Raw genomic sequence first — 11,967 nt, 5'->3', positions numbered from 1 at the left:
ATGCACACACACATACTGCTGTTGTTTCAGTCGGTCAGTTAAATTTTTTTCAAGTCTTTGTTTCTTCATCTGGATGCCTTAATTTGTTCTTATCTCAATATTTAGCAACCGTGAGAGACGGCGAGAGAGAAAACCACAAGCTGATATCAATCTATATTCAGAAATGTATTTCAACTGCAGAGGAAGAATTGTGTTTTCTTTCCAAACGTTCATACCAGGTATTCCCAACAGACTGAAGAAAAGCCTCTAAAGCCATCACTACACACTAGACATCTCCAGTAAAAATCTCCATTGAATATTAATGTAACGTTAAATAATAATATTCAATCAGACTTTTATGGGATCTGGTGAGTGTCTCAGGATCAGGCCTGTTTCAGCAGTATTCATTCTTTTGGAATATGTACTTAATGAAGCTGCATCACGTCACACCACCACTCCTCTCTCTCTCTCTCTCTCTCTCTCTCTCTCTCTCTCTCTCTCTCTGTTGTTTTTGGTTGAGAGTCGTGTGACCCTGAGCCCCCTTGTCCCTTCTTCTCTGAAAGGGGGATTGTGGGATTGTGGCATGAAACACCGCACACCGACCACCACATCCCTCTTCTTTCTTTCTTTCTTTCTTTCTTTCTTTCTTTCTTTCTTTCTTTTATTGTAATATTTCCTGTTTGGTGTAAATACTGTCTCCTGTCCTGTCGCCTACAGTTATGTCACAGCAGACTCAGTGTGGTCACTTTTCTATATCTGTACATACATATATGTATAAAAACACAAAATACTTTCTCTTTTTGTATAAAAAAAGAAAAAATAATATTCTATATAAATATATATATATATGTTTTAAAGGTTTGGCTGTTTGACAGGAAGTAAGCACATGGGTCTGATGTCATCAGACCACCAGCTGTTTGTTTACAGATGTTGAAGGTGGCTGGATGTTGTCGTCGTAGTGGTTGTTGTTGTTGTTGTTGTTGTTGTTGTTGTTGGAGGTTGAGCAGCGAGCTGCAGGTTCCTCTGGCAGGACCGTCCACGCAGCGCTGCCCTCTACAGATAAACAGCACCAACTACAGAAAAGTGGATATCAAGGTCAAAGGTTATGATTGGGTAATAGGTCGGTCCAGCAATGATGCTTTTTTGTAGTCCAACTGGGAGTTCGCTAGCCCCTTCTTGAATTCTGTTATTCATTAGCCCTGACTGTCACAGCGCAATCATACTGACATTTTAGTCACCGACCAGCTCCAAAAGTTTATTATAGCAGCAATGTTGAAAAATCTTATGTATTGACACATAAGATGGGGAAAAATGTGAGGTAATTGTAACATTGTAAAACCAAAAATATGCGACGTACCCCCAAGAAAGGTTGCTTCCATTAAACTTCACACCATATAAATCAAAGATAGCGCAAGAAGTCCCAGTGGGAACAGAAGGTTCAAAACCATGGATGTCCAAGATTATTAGCTTGATAGCTTAGCTAATGAGTCATAAGTCACTTAGAGCAGTTTTCATTTTAAAAGTGTCGTGCAGGTCAGCAAGCCAAGCAGAAGCTACCACAGTCGTGGGGTCAGTAAATAGAATACCTCAGAGTCTTAGCTATTTTGTCACAGTCGAGGAGCGGCAACACAAAGCCAGCTGTGGGCAGTAAAATCATTTTTGCATGCAATTATGTGATTTTTTTTTTTTTAACAGTGTGCAACACAAAAATAAAAAAAAATGACTGAAGTGAATGGAGAGACACATCATATGTTTTTGTTAGTGTCTTTGCTGGCAGTTATCATTTCCCCACATTGAAGTGGATAGGAAAAATTTGTTTTTAATATTCTCACTGTAACAAATGGTTTAAACGGCTCTGTAACCACCACGCTGTTCCAGCATCAGGGCTAATGAACCACTTGATGGCTTAAATGATGATCCAAGACTGCATAATTGTTTTGTTACATAAAGAGATCAATCAAAAGTATCTTTATAAATTGTTTGATCACAAGCTAACGATTGGCTCTGAACCTTTTGGCTATTTGTGAGCAACCTATTAGAACTCATAAAAGCTTTAAAATGTATGAACAGGAACTCAAAAGGTTTGTTCAAGTTCACTCCATAAACATCCCATTCACTGCTGGCCACCATGGCTCAAACATGCGAATTACAGCAAGCTTGGGTTCACTGAGTGGCAGGCAAGTGCCACCTCCAACCTCCAGCTCCAGCTTTAGAGCTCTTTTTCAGAGATGTGTATCATTTTTTTACAAACTGACAAAACTTATCGGAGGCTGGAGACATAAGCGAACGTTCCTCTCCCCCCAGTGGACACAACGTTTCAGAACTGGACCAGCCTATTAATCACAACTACAGAAACTCAAGTCAGAAACAGTTCAGAGTCACTTTGTATAGCTGACTCTGCCGGACACAATCCTCAACCTCACTAAAGTCCATTTTGCCAGAACCCTCGGTGGTGTAGCGAGTGTTGTAGCTCACGCTGCTTCCTCCAGGGTCTCCTCTGTTCAAAGCAATACAACACTGACAGGACAGCAGTGACTTAGAGCAGAGAGCGAGAGAGAAAGAGTCTGTCCAGCTTTCACGTTGCCATGGTAACACAGCAGACAGCATCACACGCTTACATCATTCGTGGAGCTCCCTGTGGTTGAGTGCTGTTTGTGTGTTTATTATCTGTCAAGTGGAAAGGACAAAGTATTGATTGATTGATCAACAGATTGATTGATTTATTGAGCTGTGTTTCCAGGCTGTTCAGTGCAGTCTTTTTGTACTAATGTAAACACTAAGGCCATTGTGTCCATTATATCAGCAGTCAGTAATAGTAGTGCCTCTTGTTGGGGAGGTAGTTGGACATGAAAATTATCGAACACGATAGCCGCCGACATCTGAGCTCGACTGGAGTTCAGGCGGGGCGCAAAGGAACAACAGAAACAGCTGTGGTGGGACAAGCAAGCAGCAACTACCACAGCTGACAAGTGAAGCTATTTATAACCCATTAAAATGCCTTAATATGTTCTGAAATATTTTATAAAATTACCACAAACAAGTAATAGATTCTGATTGTCTGTTGAAGAATTTGGTATTTTTCCTGTCACTGGGGCGACATCTAGTGGTCATTAGAGGAACTGCAGCTTAAAATAGCTCTATTTTTTCAAATCACTGGGTTATTTCTGGTTACAAGCTGGGCCTTTTTTGTAGTTTTGTTCATCATTCCCATAAATAAAAATGCTGTATTCACCAAGTTAATCTGGGAACGCAAGAACGTTAATAAAAAAAATATGTTTGATAAGGCAAGAGACACAACAAACCCCGTTGTACCTGCGCTAAAGGTTTTCAGGTACATTTCGTGACAATTTTACCATACCAGTTTTTTACCTTGGTTTAGATTAGCAAACTATCTTTTTTGGCCTGTGACATTTGTCTGCTAGCAACCTTTAGTAGATTGAATACGTTTGAGTTGTGAGCAGTTAAACCAAAGAGTGCTTTTCAGGTTGATCAAACGATTGTTCGTTTGAAACCATCAAAGCAAATATTTGCGTTTCTAAAGTCATGATTCTAACCCGCCAATGCCCTGATTTCTCTGATGACCCACTGGGCCATTACATTGAATTATCAGTTTGTCGTCAACAGAAATGACAACCAGAACAACAAAAATAAGACCCATTCTGTGACAAAACTGACTCAACCCTTTATGTCGGGGTGGTTGCTGCTTGGCTGATCAGAGGGGGAAACACATAAGCACAGATTACGGACTGTGAAGTTCTAAGAGGTTGTTTCAGTGCAGCTCGGTTCTGGTTGGTTTGTACCGGCACAAACGGGAGTTCAGAGGAGGCACCATGGCCGTCTGGGCTCTGGTCCTGAGTCTTAATGAAAAAGGGGGGCACCAAGAGAACCATCCGCACCAGTGGGGGGGTTGCTATCCCAGACCTTTAAAACTCTTAACAATACAACGACTGGTGCCGACAGCGCGATGAAACCTCCCCAGTCCAGAGGCGGCACAGCTTTACTGTCGCTGCCACCCACACACACACACACATATTGATGTGAAACACACACTTTCACGACGACACACACACAGAATATTTTGCTACACGAGTTAATACTGTATATTTCTTGATATGTTTGATACTGTGGTGTAAATGTAGTGTCCTGCTATGATGCGGTCGTCGGGGTGGGTTGGAGGGGTATCTTTGGATTTTTCGGGTGGGACAGAGGAGGTTCAGTATCAAGTGTGACTGTCACCTTCTCTCTCTCTCTCTCTCTCTTTTACCTCGTGTTTTTCGAGGGGAGATGTTCTCTCTGTTACCTTTCTCTCGTCCGGCTCTCGTGACTGAAAAATTGGAAGAAAAAAACAAACAAAAAAAAAACAGCAGTTTCGTTGGAACTGATCACAAGCACATTCCTGACTATTACCTGTCTGTGCTGTCGTTTGAATCCAGATTCTTTCTTGTTGCGACAATACAACATGTGTCTAGTTCTTGCCGACTCACATGTATATAAAGTGCATATATGTGTACACATGTGCAATACACGCTATTCGAGCAATCTATTACTGTGACTATTATTGATGATGATACTTGTCCCTTTTTTTTTCCGAAAGTTTCAGCCCGTTTTTTTTTTTCTTCTTGTCCTGATTTCCTGTCGCTGAATTGTGTTGCAGGAGCTTAAAAAAGGGAAGAAGGTGACTCTTGTGATTCTTCACACTCAGTTTCATTTCAGGGGGTTTGCGGACATTTAAATAAAGCCCCCCTTTTTTATTTTTTACTCACTGTAATGTTGTGATGTTGATCCTGATTATCTGTTTCTTTGTTTTTTTTAAGTGGGCCTGTTGTTAAACTTGTCTGGAAACTCAATAAAGCAATTCACCGACTTCACGTTGCATCTCCCTGTTCTTTTATGGTTTGAAGATTCCAAACTCAACAGTGTCACCACAGAATCAGAAACATCACGTATTACAGCTCTTCATTATGTCGTGGCTCCAACCCTTTAATCTTTAAGGGACCACTTTTCTATCATTAAAGGTGTGTACAATTTAGGAGGCTCCATTTAAAGAATATGACAGAAATTGAATATACTTTGCATACATATTTTCATTACACTGAAAATAAGAATCATGTTTTTGTGACCTGACCGGAATAAGACTTTTACGTCCACAGGTGCTGCAGGTCCCCTTCCACAGAGGCCACTATGTTGTTTCTACAGTAGCCCAGAACGGACAAACTAAACACTTGCTCTACTGTAGATTCACGTTTTTTTTTGTTTGTTTTTTTCACGTTTCCCAGCCTTCATAGTTTCCCTGTAGAGGGTGAAACAATGGGGTTGCTATTAGCAACTGCACTGCTAGATACCATGAGATCCTACATGGTCCTTTAAGTGAACTGATGACCCCTGACTAAGTGACATTTTATATTCTATTCAATACATAACAATAACAGAATATTCTTGTCAATATCAGATGAGTTATCTGATAGCTGCATTTTATTTGCTCATTTTATTTGGTTTCCTTCATAGAAATAAATACTGAATAATAAATGGTGATATAAGCCAACTATATAAAAAATACATATATATATACACTTCCTTAAAATCAAGAAAAACCCCAGGCTGGGAACCATTGTTGACCACAGTGTTAACTTAACAGCATCCAGCTTCAGCTTTTCATTTTCACACATAACAGTTTTAGATGAAATATTTGTGAGAAGTTTAACTTTCAGAGGTCTGATTTAAAATAAAAATATTCATGTTTATGAGCACAAAGAAAGAAAAAAAAAAGACAGTGGTCAGGACCTTAGAAATACTGAAAACCCAAAGTTATCCCAAAGCATCCCCCCTTTTAAATTTTTATTTCATTAATATTTTTCCTTTATTTTTCGTTTATATTTTCTTTACATTTTATCTCCCAACATGAATTATTAGATGAAAATTATAATGCTAAAACGTCACTGCACAGCTGTCTTCTCCTGATTCATTTTGAACTGTCGCTCAAAGGCATTTGTACATGCTATCATTATTTTTCTTTTATGTCATTTTATTTCATTTTATAACAAAAGATTGACGTCACATTAAAATATTCATTAGCTGCAACCAAGTGAGTACAGTTACTGCAGTTAAGAAAATCCTTAATTGTATTCAATGTGACACAAGCTGATTCCAGCATCACATCTAATTAACCTCGTATATTATTTTATCAAAAAGAAATCACAGTGTACTTAACCAAAAAATAAATAAAAAAAATACAGTATTATACTGTATGTTTTTATCTTTACATAACTCTGTCCTCTGACAGCAGTCTGAAGTTAACTCTCCAGCGAGTAGATCTTGATGAGGTGCTGTAGTTCAGTCGGGTACCCGGTGACGGGGCAGCGGTGGTTCGCCTTCACGTACGTGTAGATGCAGCGGTAACAGAAGACGAAGCCGGACGTGGACAGCACCGTGGCATTTGTGCGAAGCCTCCGGCACAGCGGGCAGTTCCTGCGGTCGGTGGTGGTCTGAGTTTCTTCGCTGTGATTGGCCAAGGCTGGCGAAGAATCCCGGCCGCTCTGCTGCTCCTCCTCCTCCTGCAGGTGGAGTGGGGGCGGAGGAGCGGGCAGGGATGTGAGGGTTTTCATGGTGCTCTGGTTTTCTGACGAGTACCACCACTCCAGGAACTGCAGGAAGAAGACGCCCATGGAGAGGGAGGTGGAGAGGGACACGGCCACGCCCCTCGCCGCTTGTGACATCAACCACCACGCTCGCTGCAGCAGGCTGCAAACAGAAGAACAATGCATTGTGGGTGGCGGACAGTGGGCCTCATGCTAAAATATTTTCATACCCATAACCTGGTCTGTGCCATCAGGGAGACTGAACAGAACTACTAACCAAACACTGCTTATCCGGAACTAAATCCTGTACACTGGACCGCAAACCGTAGTCTTACTAGTTCAAGGAGGTGGAAAGTTTCTGGTAAATTTCCAGAAATTAGGTAAGGTAAGCTGGGGAATTTTGGAAATATTCCAAAACGGAAAAGTTTTAATTGTTTTATTAAACAATATTATGTAGTCCACGAGCTCAAATGTGTGCTCTGGGCTCTAAAGTGTGGTCCAGGTACAGAAATCACCTGTGCAGGTAGGGGGCGTGGCCTCAGTAGCCCTGCAGTTAGCAGTGTGCTATGTGCATGTGATTGAGGAACAGCAGATATTCAAGTGGACCTGCATGAAATCTGGTTGTCTTAGTCACGATTATGCTAAAATATATTTTCCCCAACTATATTTAAGTTCCCTGTTAAGGGCCAACCTTCAATTTTGTAAATTCCAAGTTTATTCCCATAAATTACTGTTAATTCCCATGGAAAGTTTCCAACTCTACCTCTACCAATTTTGCAACCCTAACTCTTACTGGTTCTTTTTTGTTGTTCTTTAAGAGGGATAAAACTAATCTGTCTTCATTTCTCTGATACTGACAGCACACCGACAACGTTGAAATTTATCAATACTATATTATTCAATAATTTAGCCCCGGGGCCTGTTTAATGCTGGTTTTGAGGCCAACTCTTATTTATTATTACCACAGTCAATCTGGAAAATGTCTTATGAGGCTGCCTTTTCTGCTCCATCTGTGGAGCTTGATTTCCAAAACCGTCATCAAAGAGTAAAAGAAGAATTGGATGCAGCGTGTCGTCAGAGCAGAGCTGAACTGTGACTGAAACAAGTCGCATGTGATTCTAGCAGTTTGAATATGTTTTTAGAATTTTTTCTTTATTTCAGCTACTTTATGTTCAAATCATGATCTCCTTCAGTGGATGGCAGACCCTAAGCAAACTGTGCAGCCGGCAGACTTAGGTATCTGATTGAAAGAGCTGACTGGCAGCAAATGAGTGCTGCCTGTCAGACTCAGAGCAGGGCAAAATAGACGTGCCAGTACCTCCCCTCAGCTGGGTTGCCAATCTTGTCGCTCTTCAGCTCCATGTCTCGGATATCTTGAGCGTTGAGTCGTGCCAGTCTGACCCTGGCTAGCCACAGCAGAGGACTATGAGTCCTGGAGGCTCCGAAGACAAACAGCAGCTGCTGGCAGAAGACCCAGCCCTGCCAGACCGAGCTGACATAGGGGTACGCCGCCACGGCCGCCCGGTACAGCCTCTGGCTCCTGGTCTGTGCCAGCCGGATGGAGAAGTCCTCCTCGTCCCTCTGCTGCGCCAGTGTCGCCTCCAGCTTGGCGCGCAGGTACGGCACCAGGCAGAGAAGAAGAAGAGAGCGCCAGTGTGACTTCCTGCACAGCCCCAGGTGAACAGGAAGTCCTCGCCCTCCCGAAACTCTCTTCAGGCCGTAGAAGTTCTCGGAGAAGGAGGCGCTGCAGCGAGACAGGAAGTGGTTCTGGAGGAGGAGGTCCAGCAGCAGGTAGAGCTCGTCAAAGCGACGCCACAGGAAGCCAAAGCGGGACGGATTGGACTCGGCCAGAACCTGAGAAGAAATTAGCAGTTGGATCAAAACAAACCGTTTTCTCCATAAGCTGCATCGATAAATGTGTGACAATCTGTGACTGATGTTGAAACCTTCAGGTTTCTGGGCTCCACAATCTCCCGGGACCTGTAGTGGGAGACCAACACTGTCACAGCAGAGGTTGTACTTCCTGACACAATTCTACTCTGCCATCATTCAGTCTTCCATCACTGTCTGGTTTGGATAGGCCACTAAACAGGAAAAGAACAGACTGCAACGGACAATAAGGTCTGCAGAGAAAATGACTGGTGTCAGCCTGCCCTCCATCCAGGACCTGTACCTGTCCAGAGTCAGGAAACGGGCAAGTAACATCTCTGCAGACCATCACACCCCTGGTCACAACCTGTTTAAAGTTCTCTCTTCTCTCTGTATGCCAAAACATCCAGACACAAGATCATTTTTTCCCCCTCAGGCTGTGTCACTACAGGTAGCATGGTGCAGTACCTGGACCCTACAGAGGTTGCACAGGTAGTCCAACTCCTCCAGGGTGGGACATCAATATGGGCCATTGGGTTTGCTGTGTCTCCCAGCACAGTCTCAAGAGCATGGAGGAGATTCCAGGAGATGGTCAGTTAATCTGAGAGAGCTGGACAGGGCTGTAGACAGTCCTTAACCCACCAGCAGGACCAGTATCTATCTATAACAGGATGAGCACTGCCAGAGCTCTACAAAAGACCTACAGGAAGCCACAGGTGTGAATGTCTCTGGCCAAACAATCAGAAACAGACTTTATGAGGGTGGCCTGAGGGCCCAATGTCCTGTACTAGACCCTGTGCTCACTGTCCGGCACCATGGAGCTCGACTGGCATTTACCACAGAACACCACAATTGGCAGGTCCGCCACTGGCGCCCTGTGATTTCACAGATGAGAGCAGGTTCAACCTCAGCACATGTGAAAGACGTGAACGTGTCTGGAGACGCCGTGGAGAACGTTATGCTGCCTGCAACATCATTCAGCATGACCGGTTTGGTGGTGGGTCAGTGATGGTCTTGGGAGGCATTTCCCTGGAAGGATGCACAGACCTCTACAGGTTAGACAACGGCTCCCTGACTGCTATTAGGTATCACCATGAAATCTTTGGACCCATTGTCAGACCCTACGCTGGTGCAGTGGGTCCTGGGTTCCTCCTGGTGCACGACAATGCCCAGCCTCATGTGGTGAGAGTATGCAGGCAGTTCCTGGAGGATGAATGAATTGATACCATTGACTGACCCCTATGCTCGACTGACCTAAATCCAATAGAACACCTCTTGGTCTTTATGTTTCAGTCCATCTGACGCTGCCTGGTTGCACTTCAGACTGCCCAGGAGCTCAGTGATGCCCTGGTCCAGATCTGGGAGGAGATCCCCCAGGACACTATCCTTCATCTCATTAGGAGCATGCGCCGACGTTGTCAGGCATGCATACAAGCACATGGAGGCCATACAAACTACTGAGTACCATTAGGAGTTGCTACAAAGACATATCATTTTTTTGCTTTGATTTTGGGGAAGTGTTTGAATTCAGCCCTCTGTAGGTTGACAGTTTTCATTTCCATTAATGATGAGGCATCCTTTGTTCTTAACACATTACCCAGTCCATATCAGGAAAGATATCCAGTGTGATTTCTTTTCCTGTTGAGATCTGATATGGTTTCAAAGTGTTCCTTTAATTTTTTTGAGCAGTGTATATATAACTGGAAGCAAATTCCTTGTGTGTGTTCACATACCTGCTGAATAAAAGTGATTCTGATTCTGATCTGTACAGTACAGTGAGTATAAGGTGACTCTCACCTTGACAGCGTGCCTCAGCGCCGGTCTCACCGCATCCATCAGAGACTCCTGAGCCAGGACCTCAAAGATGGATGGCTGCTCGTTCACAGCGGTGGAGGTCAGGTGGGCTCCGGCCTCGGCCATGGCTGCTGCAGGACCACGATGACGCTGAGACTCTCTACTTCACAGTACGAGAGGACATTCTGGTTTAGTTTGATGGAGCAGTGCATCAAAACATCAAGTTTCAAACATCTAGAACAAGAGTTACTGCTGAAGCACAGTGAAGTGACGCATCCACTCACCTGTTGGAGAAATAAACTTTCCATAAACGGGCCAATATTTCATATTGGAAGGCATATTGGTCATACAGTAATTACAGTGACATTCGAGTCACATTAGGCTGCTGGATATCTGAATGTACTGACACGCTGCCTGACTGACAGACGGCACAATGTTAACCATATTTACATTTGTGTACAGGTAGTTTGAAGTATGCACACTGACAGTAGTGCTGTTGAGAAGAAGAAAAGAGAAGACGAGAGAGAACTCTGAGCTGCAAAGTAGTAAACGGGAGGAGCAGGAGGTGAATCTCCAAACCAGTACCAGACCGAGATCAGAGGCTCACAGCTGAATTACAGAGGTTAAAGTTCAGTCATCTCCAGCATTAGTTCATTTTTCAGTGTAAGTGCTCATCAGAGTTGTAATTTCAGCAGACTGATTAAATATAGACTCTTTAGTCAGATGAATCATTATGTTCCCATATAAAGATACCTCAAACCTGACGTGTGAATATGGCTGAATATAATAAAACCATTGTTTTATTTGTTAACTGTCAAAGGAACATTAATATTCTTATATTTGCATATTGATGATGCATTCATTTCATAAATGACAATATATTTCTCTCCCCTACACGAAAGTAGAGAAGCTGTTTTTTAAAATAAAAACTATCGGTATCTGTATCGGAAATACTAGTCCTGCGTTTACTTGATATCGGATCGATACCAGATTCTGTAGTACGGCACAGCACATGTAGTGTTGACCTGGCTGCACAGCTGAAAGGATGCGGAGCATCACACTGTATGAACACTGTGCCATTGCACTGATAACTGTTACTATTCATATTGTCTATTTCACTGTACATCCTGCTGCTACACAGGATGTATTTATCTGCTACATTTCAGTGAATAAGCTTTTATTGTGTTTCCTTTTATATTTGATTTGATATTTCATATTCTTTATGTTTACACTGTTACTGCCTGGTGTTCTGTTTGTATTCGGAGCCCACGTGTACATTATGAATGTGCAGCTGGATGACAGGAAAGTTTTTTTAAGGTTTGAAATGAAACCTTTAAAAAACGTTTGGCTCATTTTGGCTCATGTGTTAATGGAGCTCCGGGCTCACAGAGCAGACAGCCTGGTCACAGAGACACTTTACATCAGAGTAACATTACTGACTGGGACACTTTACATCAGAGTAACTTTACTGACTGGGACACTTTACATCAGAGTAACATTACTGACTGGGACACTTTATATCAGAGTAACATTACTGACTGGGACACTTCGTCATACCTCTGCTGCTCGTTAGCCGTTAGCCCAAAGTTAGCAGGACTGTGTCGTCGTCGTCTCCGTGTCGTCGCGCCTCGTCGCCATGACTTAAAGACTCAGCGTGTCTCTGTCCACGTCGCAGTGCAGTCGCAGAGACTGGTCTGCTGTCATTTCTCTGTCCCACTGCAGTGTCCACAACAACCGCCACTTCCGCGTG

General features: G+C 43.1%; 1 protein-coding gene across 2 annotated transcripts; it reads right to left on the bottom strand.

Moving 5' to 3' along the window:
- Nucleotides 1-5,804: 5,804 nt before the first annotated feature.
- Nucleotides 5,805-11,963, bottom strand: pex12 (peroxisomal biogenesis factor 12). Of its 2 annotated transcripts, none has more exons than XM_019256235.2 (4): nt 11,775-11,963; nt 10,221-10,380; nt 7,873-8,408; nt 5,805-6,717 (listed from the first exon to the last, which is right to left on the bottom strand). In XM_019256235.2, the coding sequence occupies exons 2-4, from the start codon at nt 10,341-10,343 to the stop codon at nt 6,270-6,272; spliced, it is 1,107 nt and encodes a 368-aa protein (XP_019111780.1). In that variant the 5' UTR covers nt 10,344-10,380; nt 11,775-11,963; the 3' UTR covers nt 5,805-6,269. The 2 variants fall into 2 exon arrangements, with proteins under 2 accessions (XP_019111780.1, XP_019111781.1); XM_019256236.2 differs by having other exon boundaries at nt 10,221-10,377.
- Nucleotides 11,964-11,967: the final 4 nt, after the last annotated feature.

This window comes from Larimichthys crocea, chromosome XII (genome assembly GCF_000972845.2).
Source record: "Larimichthys crocea isolate SSNF chromosome XII, L_crocea_2.0, whole genome shotgun sequence".
NCBI lineage: Eukaryota > Metazoa > Chordata > Actinopteri > Sciaenidae > Larimichthys > Larimichthys crocea.
The sequence above is the reverse complement of the archived record's forward strand: the minus strand, read 5'-3'. Positions and strand labels throughout refer to the sequence as shown.